A 20,413-nucleotide genomic window follows, 5' to 3' on the forward strand; every position below is an offset into this window, starting at 1 on the left:
AATCTGTAGTCCACTAAAACTCTGCTCCCAGCTTCCCCTTTCCATCCATGATTAAGTGTAACTGGTCACTTCATCTTGTATGGTCCCTTGAATTATGTTAACTACTTGTGTATTCACCTTGTATTTTAGCTGTGGCACTCTAAGTACAATTCCAGACCTGAAGAGCTCTGTGTAAGCTCAAAAGTTTGTCATACAAGATAGTATTTCTGCTTCAATGATTGTTATTCATTATTTTGTACAGTGCAACAGCTTCAACAAGAGAGATGAAATGAGTCCCATATCAAAATATACCACAGTCCAGTGGTTGGGCATTCACCTGAAAGGTGGCAGATTCTGTTCACATTTCTTTTAACCCTCAGGTGGCAAGGGGAGTTGAACTAGGTATCTCTCATATTCCCAATGTGTACCCTAACCACTAGGCTAAAAGTTGAGGGAATGTCTCTTCCACAAAACCCTACCCTCTTCTTGCTAAAACATCATAGATTTCTAACTTCAAAGATAGCTTCCAGCTGTGAATTGCTAGCAGAGATAGATATCTTCTTGCAGCCAAGATTTAGGCTACATCTACACTACAGCACTTACAGCTGTGCACTGAAGTATTTGTGCTGAAGACACTAAGTTGAGAGAAGAGAGCTCTCCCATTGGTTTAATAACACCTGCCTCTATGAAAGGAGGTAACTATGTTGATGTGATGCTCCACATTGCAACACCTAATTCCTTTTGTGCATCCAGGACTAAGGGCTTGTCTCCACTACCCAGTGGGTCAATGCTGTAGCTATCAATCCACTGGCGGTCAATTTATTGCATCTGTTTAGATACAATAAATCAGTCTCTGAGGGTATGTCTACACTACCACCCTAGTTCGAACTAGGGTGGTAATGTAGGCAACCGGAGTTGCAAATGAAGCCCGGGATTTGAATTTCCCGGGCTTCATTTGCATCTCGCCGGGCGCCGCCATTTTTAAATGTCCGCTAGTACATGTAGCCGCGCGGCACGGACTAGGTAGTTCGGACTAAGCTTCACGAGGAGTAACGGTAGTTCAGACTAGAAAGCCTAGTCCGAACTACCTAGTCCATGCCGCGTGTAGCTGCGCGGCACAGAGTCCGCACTAGTGGACATTTAAAAATGGCGGCGCCCGGCGAGATGCAAATGAGGTCCAGGAAATTCAAATCCCGGGCTTCATTTGCAAATCCGGTTGCCTACATTACCACCCTAGTTCGAACTAGGGTGGTAGTGTAGACATACTCACAGAGCTCTCCTGTTGACTCCAGGATTCCACGAGGATGAGAAGAGTAGGCAGAGTTGACGGGAGAGCATCAGCCACTGACTTTGCTGCATGAAAAACACTGTCAGTTTCAGCTAATCTATTTGTGAATTTGAGGTTGCATATCTTGGAGGGAAGCGGTGGGGGCGTGGTGTAGATTGGGCCTAAGTGCCTACCTAATCCAAACTCCAGTAAAGTTAATGGGAGTTTGTATTTAGTTTGACATCAGTGGGCTTCAGATCAGGCTTTAAGAAAGAATTAAACCCAGTTGTATTCACATTAATATTTCATATTGTTTTTGAACTTGGCAGGAATAACTTCAGTATCTTGTGAACCCATATGATAAACCTCACTGACCAATTTGCACAGGTGTTTGGAGCATGGAGAGCTTGTGTTTGAGGATGGGGACTTTATTTGGGTAGAATAGGATTTCATGAGAGTTGTGGCGGGATCTGCCCATCTGGTCACATAACTATGGCTCCTCCGATGTGTGGTCACCATTCTTGATTGGTCACTGGACTCCCGGCCTTCTTACTAGTCCATAACTCCCTTGCTCCGTGCAGGACTCTCAGTCCACCAGTAGTCTGCTCCACAGGGCTAATGGTCTCTTAGTCACAATCAATAAATGTCCTTAACCCCAGAGTCCTAGGGCCTAATGGCCGAGGTCAATCAGTGCCCCTGTTTTCAGGGCATTAAGGCCTAATGTCCAGAGTCAATAAGCGCCCCTGGTGGCAGGGTTGTAAGGCCTAATGGCCAGAGTCAGCAAGTGCCCCTGGTTGCAGGGCAATAAGGCCTACAGGCCAGAGTCAATAAATAAGGGTTTTTCCCCTGGTAGGGGGACCCGGACCCATCCTGCTCCACTGGGTCCCAACACAGAGCCCTATGAGCGTAGGGATTGCCTATTGCTCCCTTTCATTGGGGACTCCTGCCGAAACGCGACGAGGATACCTGAGTGGGAGGGGCAGCCCTCACACCCTCCCTGGGTCGGTCCCTACAAGTCCCGTCAGGGCATCATCCCACGTAGCTGTTGGGTCTTTCTGTTCCCAGGTGGTGGTTTTTCCTGGGCTGTCCGTAGGGGTTGAGCAGTCTCTGCCTCTTGGCCTCTCAGCTCCCTCTAGCTGGACCATGGGCTTTAACACAGCTGGAGCTCCATCTAGGGAACCTTCCCCTTTGCTGGCCAGCCCAGAATGAGCTGCTCCCTGGCCCTTTATACTGCCCCAGCACTTGGAGCATGCCCAGTCTGCTTGGGGGGGGCGGGACTTCCTCCACCCAGAGGATTTTCACCCCTCCCATTCTAGTGCGGGGTCTGCCCACCCCGTCACAAGAGCTGAGGCGGAAAATTTGGATTTTGGGTAGTGACTTGTTTTGTTAGTTTGGCACTGCTTGTATTTATCTTGGATTGCATTTTTTAATAATTTGTCATAGATGTCTGAGCCTAGGCTAAAGGTTTTTATGCTTTATATGAATTAATTAAATGAAATATTTAATAAAAAGCAGTGGGAAGTTTATGGTTTTGCAGACCCTATATTTATTGGATTTTAATAAGGTGTATAACGAAATTATAATAAGCATTGTTTTATTCCAGTTTTCTCCAGGCTAAAGAGGAATTAAAACAACTTAAACTCCCTGGATTTATGTACAGTGATGTTTCCAGACTAGCTTCATCTGCACCTTATTTCAGCACAGAAGACGACGAAGGTGCAGAAGATGGAATACATCTTGTAGTCTGTGTTCACGGCCTAGATGGTACGCTGTGGTGGTTGTTACTGAACAACATATCAATTGAGAATGTAGATCAAGCTTTGGTTTTGTTGTTTTGAACTCTTGAGTTAAAAGAAATAGATTCATTAAAGTGAATTAAGAATGTGGAATTCTTCAAGGAGCATTCCTGAGTGCTCCATTTGAGGGGTGTATGCACCTCTTGGACCCTTCACTGGAGATTTTTCCATTAGTAGTGCCTTTTTGGCCTGCACATGTATCCTGTGACTTATTGTCCCAAACACTGGGACTATTTAGCAATGCACAGGCCAACCACCCTAACTTCCTACTCTGACTAGTTTGTCTGAGATAGAGCTTTAGCATGTCTGCCTTGATAGTGCCTCAGCTGTTATGTGTTCTCTTTTACCTATAGTTGTTCATTAGGATGAGTTAGTATAAGTTAAAATTAGTTAGCTTTTAAGTAGTGAGAGAATTGTTCTTCAAGTGATTGCTCATGTCCATTCCAGTGTGTGTGCACACGCGCTATGTACATGGTCATAGGGAGATTTTCCCTAGTGGCACCTATCTGGTCAGCTGTAGCACCCCAGGGCATAGCAAGTATATCCCTGCTGACTGGACTCCCGCTTCAGTTCCTTCTTTCTGCCAGAGCTTCTGACAGATGCTTTGCAAGTAGTTAGCCCCGGCATAGCATTTCTTTGTTGTTTTTGTTGTGTAAATTAGTAGTTCTTCAAGTTACTTAGAGTAGTTCGTTTTGGGGGGAGGGTCTCCCCCCTCCTATTGTCTGTGTTCCTGAGGCCCAGCAGCCCCAGGGTTTCAAGCAGTATGCTAAGAGTGGCAAACATATGCTCAGAGGGGATCCTCATGCCACCTGCTTGGAGCCTCTTGAAGAGGGTCATCTGCGAAAGTGTAGTATCTGCAGGGGGTATAAGCTGCAAACGAAAGAGTAGAGGGATCAGCAGCTTAAACTAATCCTCATAGAATTGGTACTTAGGCCTCAACCAGCCACTCTGATACCAGTGGTGTGCAGCACACTGCCCCATGTTCTAAAGAGTGGCATTGGCACCATTCATCTGTGCAGAAGGCATCATCCTCCCAGCAAAGGTTGCATTCCATGGTGCCACATAAGATGAAGACAGACAGAGGCAGATCCCTCCCAGGAGGTCAAGTAACGCCATGAAGTTATCCCACCGCATGCAGCCCAGTGCTTCAGTCTTGACACTGTCAACTCCGGACCAACTCCCAAGGGCAGGTCCATCAAGTCTGGGGTCGGTTGACTCCCCAATGCAGATGGTGGTGGAGGAGGACTTTACTCTTCTATACACAAAACACATTTGTGAGTGCCCGGGACCTTATTGAGTTCATGGTTGTGTCACCTTTTGAGACACAATACCTTCCCTTGCAGCCACTGGCGATACAGGCATAGGCACTGGCACCAGTATTGATGGCATCGACAGCACCTCATTACCATGACACTGGTAGCATCGACGCATAGGACCCACCCGGCACTGAGCATCACACTGGTGGCTCCTGCACTGATGATGGCTCCATTGCCTGCCATGGAGCCAATGTAATCTTTGGCACTCTGGGAAGCTTGCGGCCATAAATGTCCACTCCTGTTTACTTCAGTACTGTGTTCCAGAATCATTGGAGTCAGTTGCTCTATAGTTGGTGTAGGCGTATACTTCAGAGTCAGAGATGAAATCCTTTTGTGTCCAGGAGCTCGCAGTACCACTTCCATTCTCGTCAGGGCTCCCAGCACTGTCATCCAGAGGTCCCGGCAGCACCGACGCAGGCCTAGCCTCTGCAATGACAAGTGCCTGTTCAGTGGCCCTTTTGGACCCTGTGGGCCTTTCACTGGGGCAGGAACTGCCCACTCACACTACATCAATGGCACCTTCCACTCATGCACCAAGTTCTGCCTCATCAAATACCCCAAATGGTCGGAGGCACAGGCCTCAGTGGTGGCTCAATCATTGACAGTCGTCCTCTCCTCCTCCCAACCAACAGCCAAGAGGGGATAGGGATGACGATCAGGCAAGACAAGAGGACCTGATTCCCTCCGGTGGCCTCTTCCTCATCATCCCCCTATGAAGCAGTGATGGGTACCACCGTATCACCACCCTCTCTGGACTCTAGGACCCACCAGGACCTGTACAAACTCGTGATCCAGTGCCTTTAATCTCCAAGCAAAGACAGTGATTCAAGAGTCCTATCCTGTTGTGGATATCCTTTCACCAGTGGCCTGGCAGTGGTGGCCCTGCCTCTTAAGTCACTAAGATGGTCTGGCAGACCCCAACCTCCATTGCATCCACAGCCAAGGGTATGAAAAGGCACTATTTTGTGCTACAGAAGGGGTACGAACACCTATATACCCACCGTCAATGGGACTCACTGGTAGTGGATGCATTTAACCACTGTGAGCATCAGGGACAACCTGGTCTTGCCCCAAAAAATAAGGATGCTAAAATGCTGGACCTGTTCAGATGTAAGGTCTGTTCGACTCGGGGGCTTCAATTGCAGGTCTTGAATCAGCAGGCACTCCTTAGCTGGTATGCGTTTAATTCCTGGAACGACCTCTCCAATTTCCAAGCATTTCTCCCATTGGACACCTGGCAGTCATTCTCAGTGTCAACTACCCCAGTGGCTTTTACAGCACCAGGGGATTTACTCTCTCTCTCAGTACTGGTATTGCTGGTTGCTCAGGAGTCACACCCCTCAAGAGTATTGAAACTTTTGACACCAATGCCAGTGATACAGCATGTAGTACTACACCAGCTGCTTATTTCACAGACAGTCACAGACATCAATACCATTCAAAGGGGAAGCTAGCAATGATTGTGACTTTTCCCATCACCAGGTTCTCTGCACGAGTCCTCGGCACCAGCTAGAGAAGTTCCTCCATGGTTGGAGGAAATGGAATCCTCTTCATCTGACTTGGAAGTGGCATCTTATATCTCACAGCTTCAGAGCAGGATCCACCAGTCCCCACCTAGATTCTCTTTTTACACATTCCATCTGAATCCAGGTAGCTTTACACTTCAACTTCAGAAAGCTGTCAGATTTTTATGCCGAGTTTTTCAGCTCCTGATCAAGGGAAACAGCACTAAGGATGTTAAATATCGACTAATTGACTAATCGATTAGTCAATGCATTTTGCATCGACTATTCAATTAGTCTATAAGACGCATCCACCTTTGAAGTGCTGCGTGGAGCCCAGGATCAACTGGGAACTTCCCCACTGATCCTGGGCCCCGTGCGGTGCTGCCACTTTGAAACACTGTGGCGCTGCTGCTTTGAAATGCTGCGTGTAGCCTGATGCCGGGCTCGCTGCAGCATTTCAAAGCGGCAGTGCTGCGTGAATCCCGAGGTCAACGGAGGAGTCCCCAGCTGATCCCAGGCTCCATGCGACGCGGCCACTTTAAAACACCATGTGGCACCTGGGGATGCCCCGAGCTGCATGTGGCATTTCAAAGAAGCAGCACCTCGTAGAGCCTGGAGTCTGGCCCCAGGCTTCAAGTGGCGCTGCCACTTTGAAGTAGCTTCTCTTCCCCCCCCCCCCCCCCCCTCGCTGCCTCTTTCTGATAGAGGCAGCAAGGGAGGGAGCTACTAGTTGATTATCCTTTTGACTGTCTGATAAGCATTGCTTATCGGATAGCCAACTAGTCCTTCACGTTCCTAGATAGCTCATTGACAATGTCCTACCTCAGCAAGCCGGAAGGAGCCCATTTGTCTCCACTCTGTAGAGGGTTCTTTGGTTTGGGAGCCACTGAATTGCCACCTTGATAGATCTGGAAGCTTCTTACCTACCAGGGGTTCAGAATGATCCAGTAGGTCATTTGAGTTACCATGAGTGGTCTTTTTTTCTAGCTATTTCCAGTTACATCAGTGAAATCTCCAAACTCATTTATACTAAACTTGAACCTAATCCCCCTGAGATGGGTTGTGACTCACCATGCTAGCCTCCTGCATGCCAGCATCCTGCTGGCTGTCCCACGGATTAGCTCTGCTAGCCAATATACCATTGCCTTATGATGTTTCACCACCTGGAACCATGTCATTCCAAAGATCATGGCATCCTCTTAGGACACAGCCCTCCAGCTGTGCCACACTTTGTACCTCACCCCTTTCTGCAAGAACGCACCACAGTCCAAGTGTTCAGCTACTTTCTCAGTGGCAACTGGGGATGAGAGGAGGACCCAGGACCACCCACGACTCTGTGTCCCTCCCAGCCAGAGATCTGTTGGTGGCTGCTGCATCGCCTCCAGCCTTTCAGTTTACTTCCCTGGGCCACCTCCCTGCAGCCCTAGCACCTTCTCTGGCCTTATCTCAGGGCCTTGGCATGCCAGTCTTAGCAGTCAACCAGGAGCTTTCTCTCTCTCCCGACTCCAATCCTGCCCAGCCCTGTTCTGACCTAGGTGCTAGCTTCTTCCTGTTGCAAGGCAGCCAGTTCTCCCTCCTGAAGCACAAGGGACCAACTAACTACATCGGCTCTGCCATATAAACTCCTTTTATATGGGGCTGCAAGCCACAGATTGGCTGTTCCTTTTAGCTCCTCTCTCACTGACAGCTTTCTTCAGTCTCCCTAGGGCTCCATTAACCCTTTACAAGCTACTGTTGGACAGTTGCCCCATCACCCTCCTAAACTCATGGTCATCTACTGCAGCCAGGCCTGCAGTCTCTCCATTTACTTGTTTAGATGTTCTGTGATTAGACTTTAGAGAGAGGTTTTGTTCAAAAGTTCAAGAAATCCAGCTAAATAGTAGAAAGACTTCTACTAGTACTACTTACCTCTCTAAGTGGGTTTGTTTTTCCTACAGGTCTCTCCATTACGGAGTATCACCTTCCCATTCTTCCATTAACACATACTAGATTACTTATTACCTGAAACCACCTAGATTAAGATGTTAGTTTTCTATCAAGGTACATCTGGCATCTATTTCAACTTTCCACCCTAAAATAAATAGCTGGTCTTGGGGAGGTTTTTTTCTAATAAAATGTCCATAAAGTTTTTTAAAAGACCAGTCAAATTGTATAATCAGGTGCAAGACCCCATAGTCCCAGGAATGTAAAACTTAATGTTGACAAACATATGGGTTCCCATTTGAGTCTTTAGCTACTTGATTTTTGCCACATCTATCAATGAAGGTGTCATTTTTTTATTTCCATCACCTGTTCTAGAAGAGTAGAACACCTGTGTGCCTCAGTGTCAGGTCTTTCTATGTGATCTTCTTTAAGGGCAAGGTATACCTGAGGTTTGTCCTAATGTTGGTATTCATTTTGCATATCAACCAGCCAGTTTTCTTACCTGTAAATACATTTGAGCAGGGAAAAAGGATGTTTGAAGAGCTATTGCATTTACCTGGACAGAACCAGGTACCTCCGTAAGTCGTCTCACTTATTTATAGCTGTGGCAGACAGAATAAAAGGACAACCAGCCACCAATCAGAGAATTTCATCTTGGACAGCCTTTTGTATATGCATGTGCTATAATTTGGCTAATATAACCCTGCTAAGCTGGCCACAGCTCATTCAGTGAGATCACAGTCATCCTCAGTAGCATTATCCAGCATATGTTCCAGTTGTGGACATTTGTACAGTGGCAGACTTGTCTTCAGTCCACATGTTTGTATCACATTGTGCTGTCACTAAGGACTAACAACAGTGCTACAGTTGGACAAGTCCTATAGTCTTTATTGAAATACACTCCGAATTTCAAAACTGGAGAGTTAAATGTACAATGACTCAAAGAAGAAAAATGTTATTAACCTGTTCAGTAACTGTTGTTCTTCGAGATGTGTTGCACATGTACATTTCACAAACCATCCTCCTGCCCTAGCAAAAAGAAACTAGGAGGCCTGGGGGTGGCTCTGACCTTTTTATGTGTACACAGTGGCACATAGCAGCAGAGGCTCTCAAGTCACCAAAAGGGTACCACAGAAGGGAAAAAGTTTCAGGTGGTAGGGGATGCGGAGACCAAGAGTGAAATGGATGTGTAAGTCACATCTTGAAGAACAGCAGGTACTGAACAGGTCAGTAACCTCTTTTTCTATAATCCATTTTTCCTTAGTACTTTACTTATCCTTTTGTAGTGCTGCTTCTCACCAATCTTTTACTCCTCACCGCCATCCCTCAAATTCTCTAATCCTCCCCTGGTCTGAGTTCATTTCACTGAATTTTATCAAAATCACTACTTTCTGCCTTAACATCCAGCGAATGGAAAATACTGTGAACATATTCACCAAAACTTAACTATGTAAGTCTTGCATTTTCTAAAATGGCTATGAGCTTTGTGTCATTTCTGTAGATTGTGATTATACCATTATGTCTGATTTTACTAATACGATATTAGAAATATTAATGAGTTTTAATTCTGAAATGATAAAATTTAAATTAGCATAAGTTTTCTGGGGAGTGCCAGTGCTGCAGTTGTCTGTCTGGCCATTTTATCTGTCTTGTTTTTAAAGTAGAGTGTTTACTTTATTAAACAAAAAGATAACTTTTGTCATAGCAAACATGTGAACTTTTGTTTTGTTTTAAGGTAATAGCGCAGATCTAAGATTAGTGAAGACTTACATTGAGCTTGGACTACCTGGAGGACGAATAGATTTTCTTATGTCTGAGAGGAATCAGGTATTTGAAAAACAACAAAAGTATTTTCATACAAAAAATTAAATAGTATACATTTTTAAAAAATAATGTTTACATAATTACCATTATTATTGTATTGTAATGAAGTTAAACCTCGATTCTGCAGAAGTATCTATACATGAAGACTGCTTAGCCCATTCAGATAATTACAGATTGGACCTCCTTGGTCCGGCAACCTCAGGATCTGAGAGGTCCCGAACCACAGAGTTTGCTGGACTAGGGGAAGTCAAGGCTCCTCTCTGGGCTGTGGGCGTACCTAGAGCATGGGCTTCCCTCCCTGCTGCTGGCCCCATGCTGAGGCTTCCAAGATCAGCCTCTTCTGGTTGGGATTCCCCCGCTGCCAGCCCCTCTCTGCTGGGGTTCCCAGCTAGGCTGGAGCTTCCTGCTGGCCCCACTGCCACTGGGGTTCCAGACTGGAAATTCCCTTTGGCCATCACCGGCCCCCCCCGCCCAGCCACCACTGGCCCTGCTTCCACCAGGAATCCATCTGGGGATTCCCCACACCTGCCGCTGGCTCAGCTGCCACCTGGGTTCCCGACCAGGGATTCTTCTTAGCCGCTGCAAGGGCTCCCTGGCCTGGGGCTCCCCAGAGCTGGACTCTTCACCCACCACAGGACCAGCCCCTTTCAGCCCAGCTGGGACTTCCCAGCACCCCCAGTACTCCTAGCTGGTTCATGCTCTTCACCTCCAAGACACTCTTGTTCAGCAACATCTGAGTTCTTTCCTTCCGGACCATGAACGTTGCCAGACCGGAGAGTCCCAGATTTGGGAGGTTCAGCCTGTATTGTAATAAGGTAACTCAATGGTCATAAAATGGTCCGTGTAAGTGGGTCCCCTTACAGAATCAGGGTATGTCTACACTACCACCCTAGTTCGAACTAGGGTGGTAATGTAGGCAACCGGAGTTGCAAATGAAGCCCGGGATTTGAATTTCCCGGGCTTCATTTGCATCTCACTGGGCGCCGCCATTTTTAAATGTCGGCTAGTACAGACTCCGTGCCGCGTGTAGCTGCACGGCACGGACTAGGTAGTTCGGACTAGGCTTCCAATTCCGAACTACCGTTACTCCTCGTTACTCCTACCGTTACTCCACGGAGTCCGCACTAGCGGACATTTAAAAATGGCAGCGCCCGGCAAGATGCAAATGAAGCCTGGGAAATTCAAATCCCGGGCTTCATTTGCAACTCCGGTTGCCTACATTACCACCCTAGTTCGAACTAGGGTGGTAGTGTAGACATACCCTCAGAGATTTAATTTTATTATATACTAAAGCAATTATACAAACTGGCATGACCTTGAAATTAGATATATATTATAAGTTATGCATATTATATAAATAGATACAGTTCTACAGAGCATTCAGAGATATAGTAATATAATCTGGAATCCCCTCCACTTCTCATCATAATAGGCAATAAAGACTTAGACTACTTCTAATTTTTCTCCATCTTAGCTGCCAGGAGTGGAGCCCATGTTGGGCAGAAAAAAGAGTTAAATGTTTCATGGAACAGAATCTGAGAACCACAAAATAGTCAGCTTTTTTTTTCTTTTGTCATTGCACTTCAGTATGGGCACTTTGATGATAAAAGTAGCAATTACCAATCTTAAATATCTTTGATTTTCTTAGAATGACTTTAGCTTGAAAAAAGTATAGCTTGACATTTCATATGATTTTTATCCAATTACAATAAATGTTCTAGATGTACTTCAGATAGCTAGTCACTAATAGATGGAAGGTAAAACAACTTGTTGCTATAGAGAAAAAGCCCTAGATTGAAATAAGGGCCATTTTTTCACACTTTGAAATAACAAGATGGCGGCATACGGTAACTACTACTGTTGCATACAGTAAATTGCCTTGTTATCATTTCAGATACAGTGTGGCTTAATCTGGGCTATGTGGTTTGTCTTTTCTCTGTCCAGCTGATGAAAACTGTGCATATGTGATAGAGGTTAGATCATCAGTACTGTTAATATTTATTATGGTGTTTTTAGTGTGAAGTACTTACTATACAATTATGTTTAAACAGTCATTTATTCCCTGCTCCCGAAAAGCCCCCACCCAGTGGGTTGCTGCAATGTTGTGTTCTGTTATTAAAGTTAGTATGCATTTTTTATAGGTGAATTAAATTATTTCATAGTTGATTAATAAGAGTTTATACTGAATGCAGAACAGCTGACAGTATTTGGAACATACATAATTATTTTTCCCTTCTACAGAACGATACCTTTGCTGATTTTGATTCCATGACTGATCGCCTTTTAGATGAAATAATACAATATATTCAAATTTACAACCTAACAATTTCAAAAATCAGGTAATATCTTTATTATATATTACTTTATTTCTATAAAATATATAATGTCCACTAGAACATACATGGATAGTTATCCTAAACTGTCATGCAAATACTTGATATTCATGTTCAAACAATAATCAGTTAGGGGAGAATATGCCAAAATGGAAGTAAGAAAATTAGGTGACGGAGCTAGAAAATAAATAACAAAAAAAGTTTTAATGCACAATATAAAAGCTATAAATAATATTATGGCTGCAGGTAACTGACTGTTTAAAATTTTAATAGCCTGCAACATCTTAAAAGAAGAATTTTTTCCTCAGTAACGGAAGTTCCCAGAAGATAATATATTGACTTTTAGATGCACACTGTGGGAATTAGTGTGATGGGCTCTGTAATCCTGAAACCATTTCAGGTAGTCTAGCTTTAAGATGTTATTGTAAGGATTTAGGCACACTGCATGCTGTTGCATTATAGGCATCATGGGCTGATTGTAATGGATTCTGGGCCCTCCTAACGTATTGCCTTCAGTAACCTGAGAACATCAAGAAGGAGATTTTTCATTAGGAGGATCTTATTTCCTTGATCAGTGGTCTCTGAAATTTAAAAAGTGATCTTGTGAGTAAAAAAATTAAAGCAACCCAGGATCTACCCTGCCCGTTACCTCAATGCCCCCTTTCTCTCCGTCACTTGCTCACCCACTTTCACTGAGCTGGGGTAGGGGTTTGGGCTCCAGGCTGGGGCCGAGGGAAGCAGGAGGGGGTGATGTGTGCAAGCACTGAAAGTGAGTTTGGGTACAGGAGGGGGCTCCAGGCTGGGACAGAGAGTAGGGATAGGGATACAGGCGGGGGTGCTCTCTCTGGCAGGGAGCTCCAGCCTGGGGCAAAGTGTTAAGGTATAGGTTGGGGCATAGAGTTCTGGCTCTGGAATATAAGGGGAAGCAAGAGCTTAAAAAGACGGTTTCCCCTAGCACCATCTCCACACCTGTGTGTGTGTTCCCCCTCCTTTCCCCCTCCCCCCCCGCCCCCCCCCCCCCCGGCTGCCTCTGATAGGCATCCTGGCTCTTACTACATGTAAAATGAAGAGCTGCAGCACTGGGTCCAGGAGCTTACCTTCTCTGTGGCTCTGAATTTTAAATGTAGTAAGAACTGGGCTGCCTGATTCCTACTACATTTAAAATGCAAAGATGCAGCAGGGGTTACCCCCAGAGCCAGGACTGAGCTGGGCTTGCTCAGTCCTGGCTTGTACCGGGTTTGGGATCTACCCCCACTGTGCCTCTGTAGTTTAAATGTAGGAGTCAGGCTACCTGTGTGCCCTGCTCTTACTACATTTAAACTGCAGAGCAGCAGCCAGGGGTAGCTCCTGGACCAGGCGCAAGCCAGAACTGGGAAAGTCTTCCCTTATTGACTAATCGTGTGGTCAATAACAATTTTATCAACTATATGATTAGTGAATTACCCACCTTTTAACATCCTTAAGATGTACGCCACACGATATCATCAGTCCTTGTTAACGAACAGTACTCATGGAGGCACCAGTTGCCAGCTCCATAGTTAAAGCTATATTGTGGTTTGCACTTGAAGAAAAAAATCATGCCTTTTATTATAAGGTCACAATTCAGACCTCCAAACTATTATTTTTGGCTCTCTTCAAACTCAGACACACGGGCTGTGTCTACATTGGCATCCCTTTCTGGAAAAGGGATGCTAATGAGACAAGTCGGAATTGCAAATCCACGGGGGATTTAAATATCCCCCGCGGTATTTGCATTTACATGGCTGCCGCTTTTTTCTGGCTTGGGGATAAGCTGGAGAAAAGCGCCAGTCTAGACGCAATTCTCCGGAAAATAAGCCCTTTTCCGGAGGATTTCTTATTCCTACTTTCAAGAAATAAGAAATCCTCCGGAAAAGGGCTTATTTTCCGGAGAATCGCGTCTAGACTGGCACTTTTCTCCGGCTTATCCCCAAGCTGGAAAAAAGCGGCAGCCATGTAAATGCAAATGCCGTGGGGGATATTTAAATCCCCTGTGGATTTGCAATTCTGACTCGTCTCATTAGCATCCCTTTTCCGGAAAGGGATGCCAATGTAGACATAGCCACATTGTTCTACTGGTTAGACTTGGATCACATTTTGAAGATTTTCTTCACAACAGTAACAGCAGGCTAATATTTTTAATGAAAGTTGAGAGAAAACATAAATCTATCTACAACCACTGTTATGGGAAATGCTGTTCCTCCACCTTTTCAAAGATCTAACTTTCTTATTAATAGCTTTTGAGGAGACTGAAGGAAACCAGAGCAACTCAGTTTCTAGAGGGGTTTCATCTTGCCAATAAGTGAAGACAACTTCCATCAGGTATAATAGGCACTCTACCCAGTATCACATGGAATCACTCACCAGGAGTGTCTTTCTTACAGCCAAAAATATCCCCAAAACCTATTTCCAGGTACTCTAGGACTGCTTCATCATCTAAAAAGTAGCAGTTTTGATATCCTAGTAGAGAGCCCATTCCCAGTACAGGCACATGCTGTTCCTCTTTGTCATTCTTCTGCATCATTTCACAGGGTAAATGATCTGTATCCATACACTTTCTGCATCAGATATCAGTTTCAGCTATATCAGACTATGCCTTTTTCATTTGTTTTCACAAAACCTCATTAGCATCCTTCAAGAGATTATAATGCAAAAACCATGTGTCGAAAGAGCCTTGAGTAATTGTTTAGAAGGATCCAAACTCTTTCAGATTCTTATTTCCCTATTCATTCATTCTTTTAGGAAAAGTCCAAAGGGAAAGTGATCTATTCAAAAAGAGTCCAAATGATTACAACTCAGTATCTAGAGCTGTTATGAGCAGATAAGAGTTTCAACACCAGAAATACCTTTAAGTCTCTTTCTACCATTTAGCAGATATCTCCATGACTTATCTGTGTAATGTACCTTCCTCTGATGTTAATAAGGCTGCCTTTCAGAATTTAATCCACACATTTAACTAGCAGATTTTCTTAACTTTAGAGCTGAGTATATAAATAAATAGAACCCAATTACATGTTTGTTTCAGGATAGCACGACTTCAGTATGTATTTAGTTAACCATTTAGTTCTCATTTTCTAGAGTTCTACTTCTTGTTAATGTCTGGAGGAAGCATGTATTAACCAAGTAATTAGAGTTCTCTGAATATAGTCCCTCTACAAATCAACACAGAACCTTCATTCTTCCCTGCTTCTCTTGGAGTTTCAAGTGGCTTAGATAAAAGAAATACCAACTTAAAACGCTTGAAGTAACAGGCCAGTTAGAATGTTAGTTACCGCCTAATCTTTATGCACCACCTAATAGCTAACCTATTTTAGAATCCTCAGAGGGGTAGCTGAGTCAGTCTCTAACAGGGAAAACTTAAAAAACAACAAATAATCTAGTAGCACTTTAAAGACTAACAAAGATGGTATCATGAGCTTTCATGGAAACAACCCACTTCTTCAGATGACAGGAGTGTTGGAAGTCCAGTTCCAAGAATAAATAAGGGAAGGAGGGACTGTGCGGAGGGCTGGGGGGCAGAGAGAAGAAAAAAACATGGAGGGGAGGAATAAAAAAAAGAGACAGTGAGTAGATAAGCTTCAGAGGGATAGCTGAGTTAGTCTCTAACAGGAAAAACTTAAAAAACAATGAATAATCTAGTAGCACCTTAAAGACTAAAGAGTTATAAGAGGTTGATAAGAATCATTAGTTTCAATGGGTATGTCAGATGGCTTCACATTATCTTCCACACCTTAATGACTTAACCAGCCAACCAAACAATGAAGGTGTTAATGGTTCTTGAACTCTGGCCCACAAAAGCTCATCACCTAATAAACCATTTTGTTAGTCTTTAAAGTGCTACATAGTTCTGTCTTTTGTGTAGAATCTGGTGTTGGTCATCTCCCTTTCCAAGTGCAAACTAATGATTCTTATCAACCTCTTATAACTCTTTAGTCTTTAAGGTGCTACTAGATTATTCGTTGTTTTTTAAGTTTTTCCTGTTAGAGACTAACTCAGCTATCCCTCTGAAGCTTATCTACTCACTGTCTCTTTTTTTTATTCCTCCCCTCCATGTTTTTTTCTTCTCTTCCTTCGCCCCTCCCCCCGCCCCCCAGTCCCTCCTTGCCTTATTTATTCTTGGAACTGGACTTCCAACACTCCTGTCATCTGAAGAAGTGGGTTGTTTCCATGAAAGCTCATGATACCACCTACATGTTTTGTTAGCCTTTAAGGTGCTACTAGATTATTTGTTGTTTTTTAAGTTTTTCCTATTTTAGAATGGTTTCCAAGATTAGAAGGCTTAGCTCATACCTCCTACAATGAGGGTCAACATAAGCAATTATATGAGAGAGAATAGCAAACTTTAATTGCATAATTATTAAAAGTCCTTTCCAGCTGACATTTCTATTATTATTCAGTTAATATACAACAAATACCATAGGGTGCAGGGATAGTGAAGTGCTATCTGCTGAGACAGCATTTTAAAAGGTTACCTTCTGGAGGACAATACTGTGTTAAATGATGTAGAGCCAGAAGATCAAAATATATCACACACTACAAAACCCTTAAGAGAAATAACACTTCTGTAGGGGAGTATGCCCGACACTGAGTTATATAAGGACTTCCAGAACTCCTGTGTTCAAGTTAGACAAATTTATAGTTCTTAATTTTCGTCATGTATAATTTTGTCCTTGTGAAAAATGCCGGATAGGCATCTCTGAAGATTGCCCTTTATTCTCGTAGAGATCTAATACATCATGGATAGTAGCAGTACCACATTAGTACTGTCACACTATACTACCAGACTATAATAGCAGTGTAGCTTGTCAAACTGATGGAATCTACCTGAAGTGTGGGAAGCTACCTTATTTTCCATGTTGATTTAATTCTTGACTTATCTCCTGTGACTGCTTTCAAGAATGCCAGTTGTGGCCCTCAATGAGTGGACTGACATTTGATTAGCTTTTAGAGTAGCATGTTCTGTGCCTCTAATGTCCCTGTCCCTGAGGCCAGAAGAGCTCTGTGGCTCTACTGATTATTGGGTAAGCCCAGTCGACGCAGTGTGCAGCGGCAGTCAAAAAAGCAAACAGAATGTTAGGAATCATTAAAAAAGGGATAGAGAATAAGATGGAGAATATCTTATTGACCTTATATAAATCCATGGTACGCCCACATCTTGAATACTGTGTACAGATGTGGACTCTTCATCTCAAAAGATATACTGGCATTAGAAAAGGTTCAGAGAAGGGCAACTAAAATGATTAGGGGTTTGGAACGGATCCCATATAAGGAGAGATTAAAGAGACTGGGACTTTTCAGCTTGGAAAAGAGAAGACTAAGGGGGGATATGATAGAGGTATATAACATCATGAGTGATGTGGAGAAAGTGAATAAGGATAAGTTATTTATTTGTTCCCATAATATAAGAACTAGGGTCCACCAAATGAAACTAATGGGCAGCAGGTTTAAAACAATACTAGGGAGTTCTTCTTCACACAGCACATAGTCAATCTGTGGAACTCCTTGCCTGAGGATGTTGTGAAGGCTAGGACTATAAAAGAGACTAGATAAATTCATGGAGGTTAAGTCCATAAATGGTGTCCCTAGCCTCTGTTTTTCAGAGGGTAGAGATGGATGGCAGGATAGAGATCGCTTGATCATTATCTGTTCCATTCACTCCCTCTGGGACACCTGGCATTGGCCACTGTCGGCAGACAGGATACTGGGCTGATGGACCTTTGGTCTGACCCAGTATGGCCATTCTTATGTTCTCTGCTTTCCCCCCTTTTTTACATGCCATGGAATATTAGTAAATGTTCTAAACAATAAGGATATTTAAGCTCTGGAAGATTTGTCCAGAGAAGTTGTAAAATCCCCATCATAGGAAGTTTTAAAAAAACAGGTTGGACAAATTCCTGTCCGGTGTGGTCTGGGTTTAGTAGCGGTGGACTTTTTTTGATTTCTCACGGTCCCTTGCAACTCTACATTTCTGTGACTGTTTAGATCAGTTCCTGGCACTGATTCCTGGCAGGCCATGATTTCCTTTGAAATCTGTAGGTACTTACCGTAACTATGAATTCAATGGCAAAAACAAATTAAAAAATCCTGTGTTAACATAAAGTTAAGGTTGCTTGGTGGCTATGTCATCCCCTTGCAAAAAGCCGAGTTGTGCAAAACTCTTGAAAACCAGGAAATGCACAATTAAGGTTGCCTATGTACCCTAATTCTGTCCTCCCTCAGCAAAGCCCTAATACACCATGTTAACACAAGTACCATAGCTCTACTAATGCACAGTTATTGAAACGTACAAGTTCTTCATCTCCTTTTACAACCCATTCTCTCTTACCTAGAGTATTCCATCTAACACTACTGAAGGACCTAAAGATAAAAGGTTGGGGGCTGCCCATGTCATCTTCTCTCTGATCCCCTGGGTCTGACAGTAGTCAATAGGAATTTTTTGCATACTCTCAAGGTGCAATCAGTATGCTGGAGACAATAATTGGGCTTGCTTAGTAAAGATGCATTTGTGATATGAGGGCACATGCAAATTACTTTGAAGCATGTGTAAGAGCTGTGATTATGATACGAGATGTGTTTGGTACCCTCTCATTTTTTGCAAGAAAAGGAATGTGCCTTCAGGAGCCAGTATGTATCATTCAGATGCAGAATTATGTAGGTTATCAGTATAGGACTTTTATTACAAAGGACATTGTCAGCATTGAAGTGGAAAATGAAAGGATTTAAATGCTTTAATAATGGTTAAGAGAAAGTGTAGGGTGAGGTGATAATCATGTCAGAAAGCATAAGGGAATTGTAAAAGGCTGTGAGGTGGTTCTTACTCTGCAATGTGTGATATTCTTCCTGGGGAATTGAATAAGTGTGTGAGTATATGTCAAGACTAAGAGCCATCTGAACCTTATAGAACCAAGGGCTAGTGAGAGTATGTGCATATTAAGACATTGCTTGCAGAAGGTAGAGGAAAGGTGGTGTGGGCAACCTAATGTTTTTCCCCTCTATCCTTCAGTAGTACTAGTCCTAATCCTCTTTTTAAAAGGAGATGAAGAGCATGTATATTTCATCAACTCCTGGGTTGGCAAAGTAAAAGTATATACGTTAACAGTACATTTTGGGACATTGTTGACAGAGGGCCAAGTCAAGTATACATGGGCATCCTTAACCATGCATTGCTTAGTTTTCAGAAGTTTTGGTTCAACTATGTATTCTGAAAAGGAACAATAACCTTAATGCTGTGTTAACATAGTCTTTTGCCATTGGATTTCCTAATTTTTTTTAACAGGAAAAGCTAAGTTGGTAGAAGGAGTTAGAAGTCATTTAGGAAGTTGCACATATGTCCCTCAGTTTGCTTACTAGGCAAATTAATTACAAATTAATCTATAGTAAGCAATTCCCATGTCATTGTAGTCCTTGCTTTGCCACAAACTTCTGCAACCTCGTAATCCAGGAATTGCTTATAATCTACACATTGGCAACCCACACATTTCTTTTCCCTCGGCAGTCAAGATACTTGCACTTTCAGTTCCAAACCTTCCTGCTCTGTGTCTTTTGAAATAATACACTAAACTGCCCCAAATTCAGAAAGTAGCACTTGTCCCCTCTCTCCGTTGCTTCCATAAGGGTGAGTAAAGTATACATTTTTCAAACAACCAGTCCAACACTTGTTTACCATCCCTATTCATTGTCTAACCCTTCTGCAGACACAAAACATGTAATAATAGAGACATTTTGTAGCAAGCAACATGAGATAACTAACTCTTCACTACAAAGGTGCCCAAAGGTTCAGATAAGTGATGTCAGCAGTGAGGTGTTCACTGGAGCAGTGGCATCAGCACATTCTCTTCAGTTACCCAAGCAAGCACAAGTGACTGCATGGAAACTCTCTATTTTTTTTTCTGTATTGGTTCATGTGCGCTATAATCATTCCAGACTGCACATCTATCAGACAAAGAAATTTTTTGAAAAAAAAATACATACCTAGAAACTTTTTGAAAAAAAAATCTATTTTTGAGGGTTCATGTCTCTAGAATCTGTGGCTCACATGACCCAAATTAAGGTCACTGTAACCTTACCTAGCACACACAGAAGTCATTGCAGATTTTTAGAAAACTGAGCAAGCATGCAGATTTTAGAGCACTTAGAAGTGTTGCTGTGCTTAAAAGAAGCACCCGGGATCTTTTTCAGGGGTATAAGGCAACACGCCACATTTATTGAACATACATAGATCAATCAATACTTTATCATATGCATATGATACATTACACTCGTGCACTCTTTCTCTCTCTCTCTCTCTCTCTCTCTTTCACACACACACACACCCCTAACTACACAGGCTAGGTGAATTAGATAGGGGAGGGATGGAGCCGGGCTTCTGCTGATCTGGATCGATGCTCCAATGTTGACAAGACGAAAACCCGGAGTCCCTCTGCAAGATGCCTCATATTTATCCCTCTTATGC

General features: G+C 43.4%; 1 protein-coding gene across 9 annotated transcripts in view; it reads left to right on the forward strand.

Annotated features, from left to right (window-relative positions):
- Positions 1-20,413, forward strand: part of FAM135A (family with sequence similarity 135 member A) — a 151,283-nt gene that overhangs the window by 105,104 nt on the left and 25,766 nt on the right. For all 9 annotated transcript variants that reach the window (XM_025186756.2, XM_006127228.4, XM_025186759.2 and 6 more), the window contains 3 exons: positions 2,850-3,010; positions 9,522-9,613; positions 11,852-11,949. In XM_025186756.2, coding sequence (XP_025042541.1) covers positions 2,850-3,010; positions 9,522-9,613; positions 11,852-11,949 — 351 coding nt within the window. The remainder of the gene's footprint in view (positions 1-2,849; positions 3,011-9,521; positions 9,614-11,851; positions 11,950-20,413) is intronic.

This window comes from Pelodiscus sinensis, chromosome 3 (genome assembly GCF_049634645.1).
Source record: "Pelodiscus sinensis isolate JC-2024 chromosome 3, ASM4963464v1, whole genome shotgun sequence".
NCBI classification, from domain to species: Eukaryota; Metazoa; Chordata; order Testudines; family Trionychidae; genus Pelodiscus; species Pelodiscus sinensis.